This window comes from Calidris pugnax, unplaced genomic scaffold, assembly GCF_001431845.1.
Source record: "Calidris pugnax isolate Ruff unplaced genomic scaffold, ASM143184v1 scaffold25, whole genome shotgun sequence".
Taxonomy (NCBI): domain Eukaryota; kingdom Metazoa; phylum Chordata; class Aves; order Charadriiformes; family Scolopacidae; genus Calidris; species Calidris pugnax.
In genome coordinates this window covers 9,319,501-9,342,650 of record NW_015090805.1, presented here as the reverse complement: position 1 = coordinate 9,342,650, position 23,150 = coordinate 9,319,501, and the positions used below count along the sequence as shown (strand labels likewise).

General features: G+C 36.8%; 1 protein-coding gene across 5 annotated transcripts in view; it reads left to right on the top strand.

The window, feature by feature from the left end:
- BACH1 (BTB and CNC homology 1, basic leucine zipper transcription factor 1) overlaps window positions 1–19,110 on the top strand; it is a 28,322-nt gene extending 9,212 nt beyond the window's left edge. The window contains exons 2-7 of one of the 5 annotated variants that reach the window (XM_014938166.1): window positions 2,666–2,963; window positions 6,758–7,143; window positions 7,625–8,630; window positions 10,349–10,555; window positions 15,701–16,207; window positions 17,130–19,110. In XM_014938166.1, the coding sequence (XP_014793652.1) occupies window positions 2,721–2,963; window positions 6,758–7,143; window positions 7,625–8,630; window positions 10,349–10,555; window positions 15,701–16,162 (2,304 nt within the window). In that variant the 5' untranslated portion in view covers window positions 2,666–2,720 and the 3' untranslated portion in view covers window positions 16,163–16,207; window positions 17,130–19,110. Of the gene's footprint in view, window positions 1–2,665; window positions 2,964–6,757; window positions 7,158–7,238; window positions 8,631–10,348; window positions 10,556–15,700 lie in introns of those variants that run through there. The other 4 variants (XM_014938165.1, XM_014938163.1, XM_014938164.1 and 1 more) reach the window with 4 other exon arrangements.
- The last annotated feature ends 4,040 nt before the right edge of the window (window positions 19,111–23,150 follow it).

Genomic DNA, 23,150 nt, shown 5'->3' with positions numbered 1-23,150 from the left:
CCCCCCCCCCCCCCCCAAAGACTATGAGGCTATGAAGTGTGCAGAATTTCAGGTGAGAGGAATTTAAGGAATGCTTTTGTGCTGACAGTACTAGTTTTCTTCTGCTGAGGATTTGTAGTTAGCTTTCGTGTTGCTTCTTTTATCCTTTCAACCTGCATTGTAAGGATTATTTTAAGTTTTGGAAGAACTTTTTGGACTTTCCTTATTTTTAACGGAAATGGTTGTATTTAATATCTTAGCATCTTTTGCATTCAGTCATCTGGTTGTTTGATGACATGACTTAGTGAACTTACATTTTAACTTATATTTTATATATACAGTCATCTGCTGACTTTTGAAATACTTCTAGAAGTTATCTGTGCCTGCTTTAGTTTTCCTTACTTAAATGTTTATTTTAAAGTAGAAAAAGCATGGTAGAATAGTTTTAGCCTGGTTTCCAAGGAAATAATTTGTGTTATCATTGTTTGTAGTATCCGTTTTCCTTCTTTTTAGTAACCTGTTGCTGCTTGCATTTGAATTGTCTGAGAGAGGAAAAATAATCTCGTAGACAATATTTGTAGAAAATTATGTACAATGGGCACCTACATTGGGAGGAAGAAAGCCTAGTAGGGCTTGTTCTTGTAGGACAGTTGCAGCATAAGTTATAAAGCTTCTTTAAAAAAGCACCAATGAATTGGTTTTTTCCACTTCACAACTTTTCCCCTCTTTGTCCATCTGTAAATGAAATGAATTTTAAGAATTCCTGAGTGCTCCAGGAGAATAGTTAAAGTAGAAGAAAAATTAAACAGTTTAAGGAAGAGATGTCCTCTTTCTTCTTGGTACAACAGTAAGTCTTGTTGTTGTGGATATGTATGTAACAAATCTTCTTATGGGCAAGTCTATTTTGCAGTCACGCCACTGTGGAAAATCTAGTTGGCTGTCATGACAAATAGTATCATAAATGTGATACCATGCCTTTATTACGCAACTGGAAAACAGAATTTAGACATTCAGAAGTTTGACCTCTGTTAATACTTCTCTAAAGTGTTACAGTGGTTATATTTTCCTTTTCCTGTTTGGTGCACTTTGTTTCCACCAGCATTTTCAGTCTTCTGGTTCTTTTCCTTTTGATTTCTCTCTTTACCATGTGTGACGATAACTAGACCTTACAAAGAAGACTGAGAGAAATTTAGTGTTTGAGTGTGGTGTGTATGGTGGGTTTTTTTGTTTGCTTGTTTTTTTTAAAGGTTCTTTTGAATTTTGAAATGCTTAATGACATGCTGCATTTTATATTTTGGATACCTCAATAAAACTTGTATCCTGTTTAAATATTGTGGGGACATAACTTGACTGATGAAATCTTCACATTTGGAAGTACAACATTCTGTCAGAGCAAAGTGTTAAATTGAGTTATGCTCAAATTAAATATTTATTTTAACTTTTCAAGAAACAGAAGGAGTGTTTCAGTGTTGAAACATGACTTTTTTTGGCAACAACAACACTGGAAGCTCACTATCAGTGCTTCAAGTAGGCTGTACACTGTTTTCAAAGCATGTTGTGTGCTTTGTGGAGATCAAGTGAAAAGGGGGATTGTCTGCCCTCTGTGCATCTATATCTATATGTATATAAACAAACACTTTTCCTTTTAGTCTTCCATGCTATGGAAGTGTAATGGGCTGAATTGGATATTGGAACTGATTATTTTATAAGGGAAGACCCAAGAGCAGCATATATGATACATGGGTTGTCTCTGAGGGTTGGGAGAACTTGAGACTTCAAAAGAAGAAAGAAAAAAGAATCCTTAAAGGCCTGCCCGTACCTATAGTCTCCCTCATGAGATTTGCCTAGGTGTTCACTCCAATATATGTCCTTACCTTTTATACTTCCCTGTGCTCCCCACCACCCTGGAATTAGTCTTCCATTTTCTCTTCTGTAACCTTTTGGGGTTGCGTGGGATTTTTTTGCCCGGTGATCTGAATCCTAGTGATCCATTAGGAAAGCAAACTTCTAACAAGCATGACAGTAGTGATAAGCAAAAGAGGGGGGAAAAAGTGTGCAGTAGAGAAGTAAGGCAGGTGAAAATAGAACTAATCTGCTTTAAAAACCAAAAACCCCACCAACATACAAGAGAGAAAATAAGAGTATTTTACCAATGCCTCATTGGTTTAGGGGGCAAACTACTTTTGGAAGAAGATAGAACAGAAATAATTTAGCCTGTACTGGGTAAATCGGTAAACAGAAGTCGCTTACATAGTATTTTGATGAATTTTGGCTTAATGCTTCTGGTTTCTATTTCTCTTTACATTTTCATAGTGTTGGAGTCAGAATATATTGGTAGCTAAAAATGAAAGCTTATATAATTTTCAGGTATTGCAATAAAGTTATGATTCTTAATCATTTGCTGAGGAAAAATCTGTTCTTTATCACTGAAGTCACATGAAATATTGTTCCCTTTTTTTGGTCTGAGGTGACTAAAGCAATATTTTAAGATGTACTTATTAAGGTTTGGATCCTTTAAATGCTCATTAGCATGTGTTTATGTATTCACATGTATAAAGTACTATTAATCTTAAAAAGAATTAGAATAGGCAGTGCATATTTAACAGTTTGCTTATTATGTTCTACTATCTGTAGATCCCTCCTGTATACGACTTTCATGTGTGCAACTTGTTTTTTCTTCCTCCAGATTTGAAGAACAGAAGCATGCTTTCCACTGAGAGTTACACTACCATTTGTGATACATGATGTCTCTAAGTGAGAAGAATAGTGTGGTTTTTGCATATGAATCTTCAGTACACAGCGCCAATGTACTTCTCAGTCTTGATGATCAGAGAAAGCAAGATATTCTTTGTGATGTTACTATTTTAGTGGAAGATCAACGATTTCGGGCTCACAAAGCTGTGCTTGCAGCTTGCAGCAGTTACTTCCTTTCAAGAATTGTGGGCCAGGTGGATGCTGATCTTATCATCACTTTACCAGAAGAGGTGAGTGTCGCTCCTTTCTGTATTTTACCTGCCAGTGCTTCTAATCTGTTTTGCTCAGTTCAGTATTACAATAGGCTGGTGTTTAACTGAGAAGTTAAGGTAAGGGCGTTAAGAACTGAAGGGAAGGAATTTCAAAGCTATAAAGCTGCCATTGGTTGAGATAAAGGCTAGCGCGTATCACAGACTGAAGATAAGTGAATGCTGTCTTGGGGAATGTATAGGGGAGATCTTTTCAATGAAGTGTATATTACCTTTAAAATTGTGCATCTGTTTCAGAGCATGTAAGCTTGTCAAAAAATAGGCCTTAAATGGTAAAGAAGTATTGCAGAACTAGTCATCCTATATGAAAAGAGAATACTCTTAGAGTAATAAATAAACAAATTAGAGTTTAAAATGCGAAAACTTTTAAATCAATATCATTAAGATTAGGTTTTGTATGTTTGAGTAATATAACTGTGCTTATGTTCCTTGCTTGCTGCTTACTGTTGTTAATTTTCTTCTGCTCAGCTCCCCATCCTTTTTACACTGATCATTAGCAGCTTGATTTTTTTCTACTGTGTTTTGCTTTATTATTCTAAAACTGAGAAGATGTATTGCAATTATTTGCTTCCTTTCTTTACCCCTAAAATATATATTCTTACATCAGATTGAATTCAGAGGCATTCAGTTGAAATGAGCCAGAACCTGACATCCAGAGGAAAGAAAATTTATTATTACGTATTTGGAGCTTCCATGATATTTAAAGACTGCAGGTGGCGTTTAGTTAAGTTACAAGAAGTATGAAGCAAGCAAGTGACTGGATTTGTATATGAAATGCTGTGCTTGCAGATGAAAAGTGAAGAGCCTCCAAGTGTTCTGATTGTGCCCAGTGGTAGCAGTAATCTGAAGAATTGGTTGTTAAATAAGCCACTTCTCAGAAAGCCATTGATTGTGATAAATAGTTTTGGGGGTGAGAAGTAGCATGCAAATTGTTGACAATTCAACTAGAATCATTAACGTTGGATGAAAGATGCACATCAATTAATATTTATAGTGACATTGGAAATAACATTATAGAATTGTTCATGTACAAGACTGAGTTGAGTGTTACGTGGAGGTGATGTATTGAGGTTGCCTGTACTTCAGTAAAGTAGCTACCTCACTGACTTTGTAACATACTAAGATAAGCACAAGGATTCTCTATTACCAGAATCTTTCTGATTTTATTGGAACCAGAAAAGTAAAAGGGATCAACTGGTCTCTTTAAAGATCTTCAGTGGACTTTGCTATTCTTTATTGATCAGTGAACTTGTTACAAAATTATGTTACAGCGTAATACCACTGTGTTCCTTCTGCTCAATGTTCTTACTGTGTCTGTTAATTTTTATTATTTTTTTGCTAGTGGCTTATGTTGATAGCCCGAATGTCACTCAGACTAAAAAAAAAATAAAAATAGTGATGGGAGCTGATGTGGAAGGGAAATAGGATCCTGAGGGACACAAAGCCATGATTTGGAGTAAAAGAGGGAAATTAGTGGTGTCTAAAACTCCTGATGTTGAAGAGAGAATTTTGCTTTGGGATGACAGAAAAAATAGGATATTGAAAGAGTAAGAAACGTACATCAAAGTTGGCAAGGGGCAAAATAGTCTCTGGAGCAAAGCAACAGGATTCCAATGAACCCATGAAATAAACCTGAGTTAGAAGGGACCAGGGGTTGTAAAGAAAATGATGGAACATAAAAATCCTGATATTTACTACAATGTAGACTTAAGAGTAAGTCTTAATGTAATTTAGTATTACTCATGTAAGAACTGAATCTACTGAAGCAACAAGCAAAAATACTAACAGTGAATCTCATATTTTAATCACTTGATCTGATCACTTGGTAAAAGCATTTTAAGGCTCAGCAACTTGAGCTTCTCTTCTGGGAACTGCTAAATATTTTGAAATGAGTCAGTTTATGAAGCTGCATATTTAAGAGAGAGACAAACACTGATCACATGGCTTGACATGTGATTTTTTTAAAAACATTTTTTAACCATTTTAGTCATCCGAAGTATTTGAAGTTTAAAATGAAAGGCACTAGTCCACAATCTGAGAGAGCAAAATATTTTTTGAATTAAATTACTTCATATATGTTATATTGTAAAGGCCAACTACTGACATTTTGGTGTAGGTGCTGTGTTGCTTTTCTACCAGTGTTTTTACTCTGAGTTAGGCTTTCAGCCCAAATACAAATTATAAAAATGGCTACTGCATAGGTTGCTTTTTTAGGTCAGTTATACCCAGAGCCTTTCTAGTGCTCTGTCTTGTTTGAGGATAGCCACCTAGAACTGTGTAAGAGAAAGTGAAAGGAGTACAGAGTGGCTTTTTTTTTCCCCCCTCTCCATTCTTGCAGTTTTTACAAATAAATGTTTATACCTTACATAGCAAGAGTGTACGTAGAGAGAAGTTTTGAAATACCGTTGTGTTTGGTTTGTTCAGTTTCACGTACGAATGTCACTTGTTTGTAAACCCACTTTAGTGATTTATTGACTATACTAAGTTTAAAGACATCTTGCCACCTTATGGATAAACTGTTATTTACGCTTTCCTTCCCACATCATTAAGGATGAATGAATGTGGTACTGTCATCAGTAGTCTTCTCTCCAGAGCACATTTCCACGCTATTTTAGGAATTCTTTAGATAGGTCATAAGAGTTTGCAGACAGTTTTGCTGAACTGTCTCTGTGCAGATCTCTTCACCTTTCTTTCATGTGTTGTTTATGTGTTGTTAAAAAAAATAATCCAACACCAACTAACCACTAAAAATCAAAACAAACCCTCAACTGATTGCTGAATTAAATTACATGTATAATTAAGTGTCTTGCTGGCAGAAGAATTCAGTATTGTTAATGAGTTAATATAGCACTTGATTCAGCATAAAGTCCTGTTCTTTTCAATAAAGAAAAGCAGAATGGGGCTTGAGTTTGAGTAGTAATAATGTACATGCTGCTTTATCCTTAACTTGCAGAGAAAGGCTAAAGGAGGTGTCATGTAATTTGTAATACAGTGATCTGTTTACAGCTTTCTGCCTGATTCCTTAGTAATTTTTTTCACATGTAAAAGGTAATCCAGTTCGGTTTGTAACGATAAAGTTTTTATCTCTGGATTCCCTGTACGGCAACTGTTCTGCGGTAAAGAACAAGATGACAATGATGGAAATATTCAATTAAAACTACCTAGTCCAAAGAGGCTGTAAACTAGGAATAATTGGGTTTGACATACAGTTTTAGGGTACAGTTCTTTTCATCTGTGGGAGGAAGAAAGGAGTAGGTGGCTACAGTAATACATAATCATGTGTGGTCAAATTCTGTTTTTTCAAAGTCTTTTATATTAATGATGCATAAGACTGAGCAAATAACAGTAATTGCTCGTTAAAGGAACAATTGAATACCAGCAGCATTTTGATCTTACTCTAGAGCAATTAATGTACAACTTGGGTTTGAAAGATATCTTTATAAAGTTGGGATCTGTTTTTTGGTGTACAGTAGTATTTTTCACTTGTTAGAACTATATTGTCAGAACATTTTACTAAGATATTGATCATGGTGAAGAAGATAATTGCCACAAAAAATACAGGATAAAATTGTATCAAAAAGTTTTGTTTCAGAATGAGTGTGGCCAGGTTTTCTGTGGAACAAATATGCTGCTTTTGTCTTGTACTCTGTCCTTTTGGTGTGGCTTGCTCACAGGTAAATTTGGGTCCTCTATTTAAACCCATATGGGTCATACTAATTTTTTTTCTCTTTTTTTTTTTTTTTCCTCTGCAATAGGTAACACTTAAAGGCTTTAGTCCTTTGCTTCAGTTTGCATACACAGCTAAACTTATTTTAAATAAAGACAATGTGTCTGAAGTTTGCAAATGCGCTGAATTTTTGGGTGTACGCAACATTGAAGAGTCCTGTTTTCAGTTTCTCAAATTCAAATTTTTGGACTTCAAATTGGATCAACCCGACTGTCCTAGGAAGAAGTGTTGTACACGGCGTTGTCAGAAAACAAACCCTAATATTGGCAATGTGGATGATGGAGACCTAGAAATAGACGATGAGGCAGAAGAACTTTTAGAAAAGGAACATATTCAAACTCCTGACACAAAGCTGTGTAAGGATGAAGAAAATGCTAAATCAACACCTGCTCTCCAAGATAATGCCAATCAAACATGTGATCCTGTACATTTAGATGGGTCCTCTATTTAAACCCAAATGGGTCATACTAATTTTTTTTTTCTTTTTTTTTTTTTTTCCTCTGCAATAGGTAACACTTAAAGGCTTTAGTCCTTTGCTTCAGTTTGCATACACAGCTAAACTTATTTTAAATAAAGACAATGTGTCTGAAGTTTGCAAATGCGCTGAATTTTTGGGTGTACGCAACATTGAAGAGTCCTGTTTTCAGTTTCTCAAATTCAAATTTTTGGACTTCAAATTGGATCAACCCGACTGTCCTAGGAAGAAGTGTTGTACACGGCGTTGTCAGAAAACAAACCCTAATATTGGCAATGTGGATGATGGAGACCTAGAAATAGACGATGAGGCAGAAGAACTTTTAGAAAAGGAACATATTCAAACTCCTGACACAAAGCTGTGTAAGGATGAAGAAAATGCTAAATCAACACCTGCTCTCCAAGATAATGCCAATCAAACATGTGATCCTGTACATTTAGAGAGGGGTAGTGGTTCTAGCTTATCTTCCCAATGCCCAAAATATAGGAAATTCCAGAAAGCTTTTGGAAATGACAAAGTTCATACTTCAGAGTCTAATTCCAGTATAAAAGACATTCAGGTGCCACCAATTGCAACTTTTCTTGAAAAGGAAATATCTGATAATGATGGCATACAAAAAGCTCAGGAGTGTGTACCTATGCAGCTGGTCTCAAAATGTGAAGAGACTCAGGTAAAAATGGAAGAAGGGGAGGAAGGCATTGAGAAAAAGGAAGAGTCAAAGAGAGATTCTGTGACTCAGAATGTGTCGTGTCCTGTGGAGAAAATGGATATTGCTGCTTTCCCCCAAAACTCTGCTGCACCTCATGGACTCAATTCTGCATCATTTTTACATAGTTGTGAGCAATATGGTAACTTGAATTTCAGTAGTATGCAAACAAACACAGTCTTAGCTGAAAAAACTGTATCAGGTACTGGAGTCGGGAATGACAAAATTGGAAGTCAAGATAACACACCTTCAAAGGTTGATTTGTGCACTAGAGAAGCCACTAACATTACATCAGCTGGTGATCGAAGCAGTGTGGAGAGAGAAGTGGCAGAACATCTAGCAAAAGGGTTCTGGAGTGATATTTACAGCACAGAAGCCTGTCAAATACATTTACCACCTCCAGTTTCAAAAGAGTGCTTGGAGCCAGTGTATTCGGGGAAAAAATCAGAATGTCCGTGGCTGGGTATCAGGATCAGTGAAAGCCCTGAACCTTGCCCTCAGCGGACTTTTACAACATTGAGTTCTGTCAACTGCCCCTTTATAAGCAACCTTAGTACCGAGGGATGCTCCAACAGTTCTGAAATAAGCAGTGGAGATTATGTTCCGGGACAGCAACAAGAACAGTGTCCCTATAATTATGTGATAAGTTTGGGAGAGGATTCCGAAACTGACACTGAGGGAGACAGTGAATCCTGTTCAGCAAGAGAACAAGAATGTGAGGTAAGAACATCCTGGTGAATCCTTTACTTCCCTGTCTCTTAAGGCCCTATTCAAAAACCGAATTCTGCATCTCTTGTTGGTTTTTGTTTGGGGTGGTTTGGATTTTTTTGTGGTTGCTTGTTTTAAAAATCTGGGAAATTAAATAATTGTTCAAAGGGTTATATCGAAGATCACTGGTAATTCAGGAGGATTTATAAAGTATTTTTTGGTGGGATATCGAAGTGGTAGAATCTCAGGTATTAGATATCTTCTGATGTTTTTCTGGAACAACTTTATCAGAACAGGTTGTGAGTCTTAAACAAAGGCATGGGGGTTTTAGATTTTGTCTTTTGTCTACTTCAGCTAAACCTAAGAAAACTCTAAACTTCTTGGAATCATTGTTTAGCAGTTTCCTGGTTTTATTTTGCGTTGTGGGGAGAAGGTGGGAGAGAAAAGATATTTCAGATTTTCTGTGAAATGAAAATTAAGTTTTCAAGCTGGCTTCAGTAGCTGTGTGTTTAAGACTGCTTTAGTAGTAATCACCCTCTCTAAAACTGAGGTTATATTTATTCTTCCATCTGCAGAAACTATTTGTGACTTCTTTCATTTATGTTACTGCTTTGGTAGTGTTTTAGGTAGATGCCATTCATAGTCTAATCCCAAAAGATTTTACTATATACCTAGAGTTATTTTTGTCACAGTTCCTAGTTCTTCTTCTACACTGCACTGTAGAATTGCAGTATGACAGTGTATGACAGATCATTTAATGTCATGAAAATTCCATTGTTTTTACAGCAGTAGTGTTTTTCTTTTCAAGGTGCAGTGCCTTATTTAAAATAAGTGGAAGCTACCATCAACATAGAAAGTTGGCACATCAAACAAAAGGCCAGAATTGGTTAAATATGTTTCTTGTCTTTACTTTACAAAGAAATAGATGGCATCATTGCTGACGGCAGTTTGTCACCATTGGTAGCCAAGCACAGAAAGGTTTTTAAACTAAATTCGCATCTTCGACCACAGCAAGGTTACGTGTCCTGCTGCTCAATAGGCTCAAATGTAAGGATTAAAATAAAGTGTCTTTAGTTGGATACTTCATGAAATGTGGCAATTATTTTGTAAAGGCAAAGGGTTTTTTCAGTATTAATGAGCAGTTTCTGATCTATGTATGTTTCAGAAGCTCCCGCTTCCATAGCTCAGGCGTACAGACAGTAGCAAGAGACTGATTCTTTCTTCTCCAGCATTAAGAATTGCAAGACAAATATCATACTTTCCATATTTTAAGTAAATGTCTGTTTCAGATAACTTTTCCTGCAGAAAACTGTAGCTATAAAATTGTATGCACTGTGCAGTATTAATGGTAGGTTAGGGGAAAGTTTAGACTCTGTTAATGCCTCTTGATACCTGTTTTGTGCACCACCTAACTATAGCTTATCATCCTAGAATATATCATTTGCTGCACACACTGGTAAATTTCACCCTACTCTGACTACGCTTTTGAGGATCTAGTGTAAATGTGCAAAGTACTCAGTTATTTCACCTGTGCTTGAAGTCATCTAGTTCAAACTCCTAGGTTTTATCCACTTAACCTGGTGGCTGTATTAACTTGCTCTTGTCTCTGAGATTTAGGAAGAAAGATGGGTTGTGTGGTAAAGAACGCTTAAAATGAAAACTTGAATTGCCTTGTTGGTGTTTGTAAATCAAAGATGAAATAATACACACAACTGTGTCTTACATTCTAGGTAAAACTGCCATTTAATGCACAAAGGATTATCTCACTTTCCAGAAATGACTTCCAGTCATTTCTGAAAATGCATAAATTAACTCCTGAACAATTGGACTGTATTCATGATATCCGAAGACGAAGTAAAAACAGAATTGCAGCACAGCGATGTCGTAAGAGAAAACTTGACTGCATACAAAACCTTGAATCTGAAATTGAAAAACTGGTATGTATAAATATTCATTACTGTTGACTTGAGTCTTTCTCTAAACGTCTTGACTGGACATCTGACAGTAGTTTCAGCATGAGGTGTCTTACTACTTTTTCCACTCAAGCTTAGAAAACTTTATCAGTCTTAAATGACTTCTGGATAGCAGTTCTTTATTTTCCGCACTTGAAAGTACATGTATTTTTCCCTCTGTGGGCTTGTTTTTATTCAAGTAGAAGTGCATCACAGCACAGTTTTTGATGAATGGTGTTTTGAAGCCCATCAGAATTAAGCATTGAGCTTAATTGTACAGATCGATTGCCAAGCCATTATTCCATTCCACTTTTTCTGCCTCTTTCCCCTTTCTTGCTTTGTGCTTTTGTTCTTTAGCTCGTGATATTGCTCATGATCAAGTTCACAGTTATGCAATTGTTAATTGTGTAAGTATTTTTCTTGTAACATGTCAACATGGGCTGGTGAACTGTTTCCTGAGTCTTGAATCTTAAAAATGAGACCATTGCAGAAAGGTGGAAGATACAGCATAACTCAGGAAGCTGCTTGCCTTTTTAGCAGTTGTATCAAGATTGTGGCTGAGGAATTAACACATCCAGATTTATCTGCAACCATCTGTTAATATATCTTCTTCTTAAAAAGCAATAAAAAGATAAACATGTAATTTAAGAGAAATGTGGATAATCTGAAGTTCTCCTAGCAAGAAAATGATTGAGAGTGGTTTTTTTTCTGGTCTTTGTTTCTGACTGTCTCATCTCAGTTTCATAGTTGATGTACCAGGTACACTAACTAATAGTTCAGTTGTTTAGGGTTTCTGTACTATTAATTCTTGTTTATGGAGCATTTTAGACTTTGTGTACATTAATTTAGTATTTGTGTCAGCTAGGAACATATGCAGTCTTGTTGCACCTTTTTCCTTATGACTTCAGAGTGAAATGGAATATAAAATTAGAGCAAAGTGCCATGGGCTAGAAACTTCTCCAGTAGTCTATCATCATCTTTCACTACACACACTTCTGCATCAAAGGAGATGGACTCTGAAGGAAGGCTTGCAGTGCCATACAGGCCCGATGAGTTGACAGAGCAAGTCATTCAGTGTACTGAATTTGAAAAAGATACCCTGATAGGGAGGGAAATCAGTTGATCATGTTAGTAACAGTTAACGTTATTCTGACTAAAAAGAGAAGTTGGATTTCTTGACAGTTCAGAACTTTCTGCCTGTTTTTGTCATCGTGTTGTCATTTCTGTTTGTTATGTATCTTTGTCAATGTTGTGCAACGCTTGGGGAGAAAAAAAAATTAGAGATTCACCTGCAAGATTAGACCTGTAGTTGACTAAGTGCCTGACAATCATAGTATGATATCCTTTCTTCTATGCACTTGTGCTAGAACAGACTGAATGTCTGCTATCTGATAGATACCACTGTGCAAGGTCTAGACAATGAGTGTTGAGAATTGTGGGGTGAAGTCTGAGTTATGAATCATGCTCTAGGCACAAACGTGTTCCAGTTGATTATTTTTTTTTCAACTCCAACTGTGCAAGTAAGTTTCTTCAGAACTTCCTGAAGAGACCTAGGTTGGAGCTGTTGAGCATGTCTGACAGCAACTGCTGTTATGCACCGTCAAACTTGTGTAAATTGTGCACAAATACAGAAACTTTAAGATCTGTCTAGGCATAATTTCCAAGTGGGTGGAAGAAAAGAGACATCTGTGAAAGGCATTGTGGGGTACATCCAGGTTGCTTCATGCATGATGACTCCTGCCTTGTTCTTGCATCTTCAGGTCAGTCATGTGTCTCAGACCTGTTAGTCTTTTGATGGTATCCTCTGTAATGTGGCTTTGAGAGAGGATAATATGGTGCAGCTGTAGTTTGAAAACTCTTGACAAGTAGATAATACTCTTTAGCCTGTTATGAAATATTGTTTGGTTAAATTGCTCATCCTGGCTTCCAATATGGGCAGCATGTTGTCTTGTATTAATTTCCATTTGTTGTTGCCTGTCAGATTTTTGTTCTCTCAGATTAGAAGATAGTATTTTTGGTGTGTTTCTTGGGAAAGTCCTATGTCTGGAATACACTAACCCCTTGAATGGGTGAGTAGAGGATGGAGACTGACTCACTGGAGAGTAGGGTTCCTGAAGAGGACCCTGGGGGTCTGGCCAGACTGCAAGCTGAGCATGGGGTCAGCAGCACGTCCAGGCTGAAAAAGAGGCCATCAGTGTCCTGGGCTGTATGAACAGGAGCACAGCCAGTGGTTTGAGGACAGTGATTATACTTCTATAGTTGTCACATGTAAGACTGAATCTTTGCCCAGTTTTGACTCCTTCCAGTGCCAGAAGTACATTGACAAACTGGAGCAAGTTTAGGAGAAGGCCACCGGGATGGTCAGGCCAGAGTGCTTCTCCTATAGTGAGAGGCAAGGGAAACAGGGCTTCAGCTTGGAGAAGAGATGGCTGTGGGGAGACCTAAAAGCCACCTGCCCATGTCTATGGGGAAGTCCTTGAGATCATATAGCCACTAGGTGTGTAACATCTTCAGCTTCTCAGGGGATAGTATTTCACAGCAGGAGAACAAGACACGTCATAAATCATAATGGGAGGTTTCAACTGGATATAAGGAAAATTTTTTTTTTTTTTTTCCAATGGGGTCAGGCAGGCAGTGGAGGAGGTTACCCAGAGAGGTTATGCATGGTCTGTCTTTGAAGGTTTTCATGACATGACTGAGCAAAGCCTTGAACAGCCTGATCTTACCTAGAACTTTGTTTTGAACAGGAGGATGGACTAAAGACATTCTGAGGTATCTCCCCACCCAGGTGATTCTGTAAAATTTGAAGTCTCATGTTAAGCTGTACTTACTTTGAAGAAAAATACTGTTCAGTATTGAATGTGTTATCTGAGAGAAATGTTTGGTCATTTCTCTTGATCTTCTGTATGGATAATGTCATTTTTGACCCCCATATAGTCTTTCCTTATTGATCTTTCAGGTGAACCCTATGTGTTCTTTTCACTGATGTTCCATATTTGAAAATAAATATGGGCCACTCAAGGAGATGTTGGCTTGGTAGAAATGCTCTTTCAGTGCACCTTTGTATATTCACATTCATTGTACTTTCTCACGTCAAAGCTCTAAAATAAGGGTATTTGTGAGGAGGAGCAGGGCAAAGGACAGCTGACCTCAAGAAGCACTACTTCCCTGGAGATTCTGTAGCTCAGGAGAAGGATGTGTTAGCGAGTAACATACTGTTAAGCTGTGATCCAAGAAATGTAATTGAGATCTTGTTATACATACTATAGCAGGGAGAGGAAGTGTGTGAACTAAATAGTTTATTTACCAGAAGAATTAAAATAGCTCTGTTTGATAATTACAGTGGCTTCAAAACTGGCATTACTCTGCAGTATCAGTACAATGCCACTAAAATAAAACAGTAGTATTTAGTAGTATTAAATGTATTAATCTATCAGCAACTTCAGATGGGGGCGGGGAATTTACACTGGAATAACTATTTCTGAATGTTGAAGTTAAACAGCAGTCCAGAGAATTTCATCAGTCCATAATGCACAGCTGAGTGCCTCTACGTATCCAAAATGTACATAAAGGGATTTCGGATTAGGAGATCTGGCAACAACTGCTCCCAGTATGCTGACATACTAGAATTTTCTAGTCATTTTAGGCAAAAACAACTGGCAACAACTGCTTCTCTTGCAAAATGCCACTTAAAGTCAGTCAGTTCTTTTAGAAAGAAGTTGTAGAGGTTGCAGTATGAGTTCCTGCTGCAAAAGGGAATGGGAGAACTGAAAATAATTAGACTTTCTAGGATTGAATTGATATTACAATATTGATAGCCCGCAGTCCCTGTGATTAAAATTTATTTCTTAAAACAATTTACAGTTTTGTATATCTTTAGAACTCTGCCAATTAATTAATTAATTAATTCTAGAACTCAAAAGGTGTGGCATGTTTGGTTTTGGGGCTTTTTTTTCCCCCCTTTTTTTTTTTCCAACTGTTTCCTTATGGTCTTGCTTCTTTCCTTTCTTTTCCATTTCCTCATTTATTTTTTTTCTGAATGTTGCTTGTTTCCATCATTAGAGCAGCCCCTCAGCTATCCATGCCCTTTCATCTTCAACCAGTTTTGTCAGAAGTCTCATGACATTGAAGTAAACCCCCCCCAAAAAGAAAGCTAATTTTTAATGAATGGTACCTTTTTCTGTTTGATATTCATTAGCGAATTGCCATCTAGCCTTTTGCTGCCCTGTGTTTGGAAAATTCCTGTTGCATTTATGTAGGTAGATTGTAAGTCCTTCAGAGCAAGGGCAGTCTTATTTCATGTCTGAGCAGTATCTGCCACTCTTCAGCATGTTTGCTGTGTAAATAAAACTCAATCATTCTGCTGGTATTTTCCTGTTCTAATAGTAGGTTACTTACCTAGCGGCATCTCTGTTCTTGTCTCTTCAGTTCACTAATCTATCACTCCTCTGTCACTCTGAAGTCTTCAATTTCCAGTCTTCTAGTCAGTGCCTTGAAACAAACTGGGCCGCTGCATTTCCAGAGAAAATATTTTGGTTTCAGTTTTATCATGTTTTATTTCTTTAATTTTCCTGCATCTTCTATTTACTTCAGAAACTTCTTACTTCTGTTGTTTGTTCTACAGAGTACTTCCCACTTAAGAATTGAATTTATTTTCATCTAGAAAGAGTAGCATCAATAGTGAAAATGTGATGTCTGGTTTTCAACATTTAACTTCTAAAACATAAATATCTATGAAGTCTGCTTTGCTTAATGTTTTGTTGACCCAGTAGTAATGGTTTATATGTTATGGTGTAGAATTAGTGTTTCAGGAATATTTATAGTAAGTGCAGCTAGGTTTCATTTATTAAATAAATACAAATTAGTGTTTTAGCTGCCAGCCGGAGTTCTGAAAAAAAACATGTCTGAAAAATTGCTTCAAATATCTGAGTTGATGACTCTTCAAGAGAGGTTAGGATTGTCCTTTTCATAGGCATTTGATTGTGTCAGTGTTTACCCTCTTATTGCTATATTACTTCTGTTTCACCAGACCAGATTATTTACAGTCTCGTTTTAGCCTTGCTAGGAACATAATAACTGTAGTTTTTTGTGTTGAAATGCAGACTAAAAGGCTGTCTTTTCTTCTTGCAGCAAAATGAGAAGGAGAACTTGCTGAAGGAAAGAAACCACATTTTGTCAACTCTGGGTGAGACAAAGCAGAATCTGACTGGACTTTGCCAGCAAGTGTGTAAAGAGGCAGCCTTGAGTCACGAGCAAATACAAATACTTGCAAAGTATTCTTCCTCAGATTGTCCACTTTCATTTCTATTCCCGGAGAGAGAACGAACAGCTCCATCTGACAGTGAGCTTGCGATACCAGCGAGTGTAGAATTAGCAGATGGTCTTTCAGGGGTTACATCTACAAATGAGCAGAGTTCTTGTTATCAGTGTGTGAAAAGTGTGTGTGATGCAACATACGATCAAGTACAAGAACTGCATCCAGTTTCTGTAAGAACATTAGAGAAAACGTCGCTTGTGGAACAGTGTGGACAGAGCAGTGGTATCACAGACTTCTGTCAGCAGATGACTGACAAATGCACTACAGATGAGTGAACCTATTCTCTTCCTATTGCCAGCCTCTCAACATCGTAACTAAAAGTGAGATTAAGCATTATTGTAAAGTACCTTCCTAAGTGAAAGAAAAGAGGAAACTTTATCTTTTGAAACTACATAGACAGTTACGCGGTCATTATATTACTAGGCAAGCTTTGGGTTTGCTCTGTGTAGTTCTAGAGTGTAATTTGTATGTGTCAGCCTTGGAGCCTTTTCTGTGTGGTGATGCCAAGGAGATTTCAGGGAAGTTGTTGGAAAGTATAAACTCTGTGCACAGATGTTTATTTGTGAGGAAGCTTTCATTCAGGTATAGAGCAGTCTTTACTCTGATTTATGCCATAGTACCTAATGCCACCCTGCATCTCAAAAAAAAAAAAAAAAAGCCTCCTAACAGGTGTTTATGCACAATGACTTCTGGAATTTTTATCTCCTTAAGATTTCTTGTTTTTTGTTTTGTTTTGTTTTTTTTTTTTCTGGTAGACAAACCTTGAGAAGCGAATATAGCTCTGTAAATGTTTATTTTGTAGATGAATTAGGATAACGTGACAGTATGAGGAGATTCTGGCAAGTGTGCTCTGGAACAGCTCATTGCTTCCTGCTGTTCCCATCCCTGTACCAGAGCCAGTTTTTATTGAATATATGCCTTTGCCTTAGCTCTCCAGCACGTACTTAAGACAACTGGAACAGCAGAGGTGCTGCAGCATACTGCTCTCTTCTCTAAATTTTGAGGAAAGAATAACAACCTACTGGGAAAGGCCAAAGTTTGGAACTGATGCAATTCTTTGGTTAGTGTGCATTGGATCCTCTGGCATCTGAATTCCTTATGCTTGTTAAAATTCATTGCTGTATTGTGACTTACTGTCCTAGCACCCTCAGGCTCACTGCTGTTTGTGACAAGTTGGAGTCAAAGTATTGTTAAAGTTTAAGGACAGATTCTTTGATTTTTTTTTTTTTTTGAGGTATCCAGGCACCAAATTCTTCAGCTTCAGTGCCTAATTGCCTAGAGGAGTCTACAAACATATTTGTTCTCTGATCACTGGGACCAGTAAAGATCTATTTCAGAATTTTAGTCTTCAGGATACTTTTATGGCTAAACCTGTAGTACACTTTCGATGGCTTGTGCTGTAAGTATAAACATACAGAAAGTATAATAAGGAAATGAGCTGGAGGCATTTCCTTTACTTTGCGAAGCAGAAGTTGTCACAAAAAATCATCACTATTTTTTAGATATTTACATGGCAGTAGATGCATATAGTATACCGAGGATGCTTTGTTATTTAGATGTTATTCTCACACCAGAACTAAGTATTGAACCTCACCACAGAAAACTTTGGTTTTGCTGGTTTACAAAACATGAAGAATCTTGTACAAGCCAGTGGCATTCTTCATTTCCTACCTCAGAATGTATATTAGCTTTTTATGTCTTTTGTGTGCATGTACAGTAGGCAGCAACTAAGCAAAGGACTATTGTAAATACTGCTTTGCGGTTTTATCTTGCAGTGAGACAAAGCTTGTTTTTGGCAAGGCTCTTTTTTTTTTTTCCCCCCATTCTCCTACCCCTTATAGGTAACATAGCATTAATAAATACATTAAGACTATTAAGCCACTTATTTAAAACAAAAATTAAAAATTTGACAGATTTCAACAGTACTTCTCATAACCAGCACGTAATACAAGTGACTACACTACCTCACCTATGGGATTGAAAGTTGATTTAAATCTCTAGTGATATTCTTGGATTTTCATCATATATCATTACTTTTTTTTTTTTTAAGGGTAAAATTTATGTTAATGGAGCATAGCTTGTATAAATCACAGTGCTTGCAGTAACTGAAATTCAGAAATAAATACTCTATGGCAGACATCATGAGAGTTCTACTACTTTGGATGTATTTTCAGCTCATTCAATTGAAATTCTTTTAAATGACTGCCATTTATATATGTTGATTCTGTATATGTATTACTCATGAAGCTCTCTGAGTTTTTTCTTCAGCATCTGTATGTGCCTGGTTAATTTAATCCTGCTTCCCTCCTGTGCTGCCACACTGGGCAGTGTTTTGCTCTGAAGTCTCTATTTTATTTAAAAAACAAACCAACAAGAAACAATAAAAAAAAAGACAGCCCCAAACCTTTCTACTGTCCATACATAGTATCACTTTTAAAGCTGGTGATACTCTTAAATGACGTGGATAATGACATTAAAGCATTGTCCTAATAGTACACATATTCTGAAATGGAATTCCTTGGGTTAAATGTTTGTTTGGAGCATATATGTAGAGAATGACTGGCTGGAAACTTAAACATATCCAGGGGCCTAAACTCCTGACACACTTGGTTATGGATATTGGAAACTGAGGTCAGTGGTTACCAAATTCAGAGGCAGGAATATCCACCAAAAAGTTGTGCTCCGCTGCTGCAGTCTGGTGATCAGCCAGGGTGTGAATTCCACCCAGCAAACAGTGCAGGGCTTCCAGTGCAGAAATCATGGCTGTCATTGAAGTATGATAACCTTCATGTCGTGTTTTTAAACCTATGATGAACTTGATGAAGTTGAGGGTAGGTTTTGGCCTAACCAGCTGCATCTAAATAATTTTTAAAATATTTATTTAATACAGTAGACCTACAAGTTGCATGTTGACTTCTATAGCCTATATCATCAACTTGCAAAAGTTAAGAATGACAATTTTATGATACAGAATTCTCAGGTAAATGTTTTGGAGTTTTGTTTGGGTTTGTTCTTTTTCAGTAAGGAAATACTCAATTTTGAAATTGTAAAATACTTTGTTAAAGCATGTTTTAAAATACTTTGGACAGACTATCTTAAAGCCATAAGAGTATGATGGCCTACTGATTGTAAAATAAACAGATAATTACAACAGTTGATTTTGTATCTTTCATAATTCAATATTTTCTAAGACAACAATAAAAACCACTATGCTTTCTACAAAGGCTTTTCTTTTTTTGTACAAATCTTTTGCAGTGTAAGTCTTTACTGGTGCGTTATTCACTTCTATAGTTCTACTAAAACATTTCTGAAAACAGTACCAAAGTAGTCTATATAGTTTATAAGTTCCTCAATAATACACACAGTGGCAAATATTACTAAGTTGGAATAAATTTCCTGTAAGCTTATTTGACTTTTTTGTGTCCTGTTCTGTTTGAGTGGGTTTCCTTTTCTGGGGAACTTTGACATTTGTTTTTTGTTTTGTGGGGTTTTTTGTTGCTTTTCTTTTTTTTTTTTAAAGTTATTTTGAGAGACAGAAGAGGTAAATGGTTGATTAATGGGATTTTGCAGGTTTGTTGGGTCTTGAAAAAACTTGGAGGTGACGATTATGTGCATAGTGTAGATCAGTGCATGAGACGGAGGTGTATTGTGGAGGAAGTTGTAATGATACATGTGTTTATTAAGCTTCTCAGAAAGTATCTTTGCGATTGTAGGTCTGTTGGGTCCTGTTAAATAATCAGAAGGATTGCAAAAAAAATAGAGAAATTGCATTTATCTTAATTTTCCTTTGTTTCTTCTGAACAGTAAACTGTAATACTGGATCAATCTCTTAGTATTGCATTTTACCTCGCTCAGAAAGTGTTTCATTAGAAGTCTTCCATGACCTAAAGTTTTTGTAACCTGTGTGTTTGATGCTTTCAAGTCTGTAATTGCTCGAATCCCACCAGCAGACCCTTCATTAAAAGTGAAAACAGTCTTTTGGGGGGAAAATGGTGGGAAACAAGGTGGTTGTGTAGATGTAGGTGTAAGATTGAACTTGCTGCTTAGAATAATAAGGTAGTAAAAGCTGTCTCCTCTAGGATGGTTTTGTCCTTGGAACTTGTAGTCAGTTGGATTTAGCATGTTGTGCATTTCTTGACTTTAAGAACCAAGACTTTAGCTTGCACAACAGCGTTAGTGTGGTTATTCTTGAGGGAAGCGTAAAATCTTGATGTCAGAGTCTCTGATATGTTTGAAACTCCTCTCAATACTCAGCAAGAAGCAATGGCAACGAAAGCTAAAAGGTAGATACACCAGAGATCAGTGCTGTCATTTTGACCTTCTAATTTTGGAACACTAAATCACTGGTAAGTTGGCTTTTCATTAGCAGAAAGAGCACAGATTACATGAAGTCTTCAGTTATTACTAGATCCTATCAAAACCTATTGATACTTTTCATCTGTATCCTAATTTTTTAGTACATCTATAGATACACAGAAAGCTGGAAGCTTTTTACTGTCTGTAGCACTCAGGAAAAACTTCTCACCAGCTGACAGGGGAAGGAAACCACTACATGCACACAATGCTTTTCTCTGATAACTGCAGTTTAAGACTATCTACAAGCAAATATTCAGCTTTTAGTGAAGTTTATGAACACAACCTCAAGACTTCCTAGTGAATAGTGACTATGCGATGTGCTGCCAGAATGAAGTATTGTATCAGCTGTCCTGCTTCTCAATTTCCTCTCAAAACCAGATCCAAATGCCATCCGGAGAACGATGACACGCGTGTTAAAACCCCATATATGGGTGGTTTGGCTTAAAGAACACTCCAGGTACTCAATGAGCTGTGTCAGTTCAGCTGTCTAGCAGATACCAGCATTTCTAATCAGTTCAAGGAATTTATTTTTATATATATATATATTTACTGCTCAGTACACTAGCTGCTAAAACCATGACTGGATTTAGCAGGATTTTCACTTTCACAAAAGTCAGATTTCTGCAAAAGAGTGTGATTTTATGAAGAGCCCCTTTGAGAACAGAAGAATGTTGATGCCTGAATTATTTGGGATGTGAAATTTTATTTCTATAGCTTTTTTTCTCTTCCAAGCTGCTAATACCTGCCTTGAAATTAAGGACCGGTGCAGATCTTAACGTTTAATATTGATCATCTTAATGTTTAATACGGATTCCCAAATCTTTATTTCATACAGTTAGATAAAAAACTTGATTTTCAAGAATGCTGATGTACTGTCGCTTCCTCTTTTTATTTGTGCCCGTGATGTGAGCAGATGATACTTTTTTCATCAGAAAGATCAATCAATTTGGGGTGGTGAGGAGATGGGCAGCCAGCTAGGACAGAGTCCAACCTGGGACTCCTTATGGAGGTCTTGCTGATGTTTTAAATGAGGCCCCGAGCCTTGCTCATTGAGCTAGAGTGACACCACACAAGCACCTCTGGACGTCTCTCTGGATCACTCTTTGAGAAGCCCAGGTCACTTCTGTTCTGCAAATGCTACCTCTCCAGTCTTGTATTTTGGACTCTGCAGTCTATTTTCTTCTTCTAACTATAGATGGCAGCATGATACTGCGTACTGCCTGCACTAGTCCTTCTCAAAGGGAGAAATAAATATTTGTTGGTTTTAATAAATCCAAAAAACTAGAGGAAAAGTGAATTTAAATTATTTTAAAAAAATAAATTTAGAAGATAAGCTTCAATACCTAGCTTTTCAACCTGCAAATCATGTTTAACACCTTATTAATTTTGACAGATCAGTGATGCAAATGCAGCATACTAATTACTGATGTTGCTATGTTGTATTCAGGTCTGAATTCCCAAAGCATGCTTTCTGCCCGTAACTTCTCTTGAGCTATATCTTGAGGTGTATCGTGTCTTATGGGCTTGAATTCAAGACAGAAATGTGAACAACAGTGAAAAAAACAACCAACCAACCAAAAATATTTCCTGATGCTTTCTGCACTGTGAATATACCTAAGTTGGAGAGTACATAGAAGTCGCCTTGAGACCTGGTCTAACAGTGTTTTAGCACCTCTTAAAGATTAAAAGTGCTATTAGTTCAAGGAGCTTACATTACTTATTTTCTAGAAGAGAAGAGTTTTTAAAATTCTGTGCCGGCATTGGGCCTTTTAAATATAAATAGGGACAGAAATAGTTTATGCTTCAAAAATCAAGCTACTGTTTTCTAAATCATGAAACTTCTAAGACTCTTAAAGCAAGAGCATCCCTAGTTTGTGGTCAAGAAGTCAAGATCTTGCCGGTTTGTGCACACTGCGCAGCGCGATATTGGGAGGTGATTTCCACAAATGAAGTTGAGGGTGATCCTGTTCCCTCCACCTCCCTTCTTGGTGGACTCTCCTTCCTGCCTAAAGAACAAAAATGCTGTTTTCAAACAAGCCAAATGGTACCAGGCGATACCAAGTGTTTGGTGTAAACCGACAGAATAAACCAAGCTGTGGAAGAAAGGGTTGGTTTTGCACATTTTTACACAGCTCGCAGTTGCTGCTCTCAAAGAAAGGAGGAAGGAGAAAGAGTTAATTGAGATAAATTAGATGCCTGTGTTTAATTATTTTGCTGAGAAACTATGGTCGTATCATCCATGTTGATGTCAGTATGCTAGATTAAGCCTAAGAGTGTATATTTAAAAAAAATGAAGTAACAAGCTAGCATTTCAGTTGTAGGCTGAAGCTTTGTGTAGTTCTTAATTGCTTATCTAGATTAAAATACTTGAAAACTCAGTAACACACAGATGCTAACAGTAAATTCTCCCATATCCTTCTTTCCCTCATCAGCTTAAAAAAACCCAAGCTTGTTAGTTGTTATGTATATTGCAAAATTTTCTGCCATAATATTGCCAAAAATAGTTACCTTTTTTTATAGCTCTTCCTATAGACCCAGTAGTAGAAGTGCTTTTGGGGATATTAATTTGCTTGAAAAATGACAAGGTAAACTGGAAAACAGCTTTTGGTTTCAACAATATGTAGAAAAGTGTTTGTTTTCAGTGTATTAAAATGCAAATGTCATAAGCAAGAATGTACAGATATAAGAAGAAAATCCTTATTTCAAAGCCGATATATTCCCCTATTACTTTACAGTTATGAGAAATTTCCAAGTATTTCAAATGCTTTTTCTTAGTAATGGAAAATGACCTGTGTATAATTCCCATCTCAAAAATAGCTTAAAAAAATCCTTTATTTAAGCTGTCAAAAATTATTTCTGCCCCATCTTAAAATCAAACGGTTATGCTTCAGCCCGGAGAGTATATTT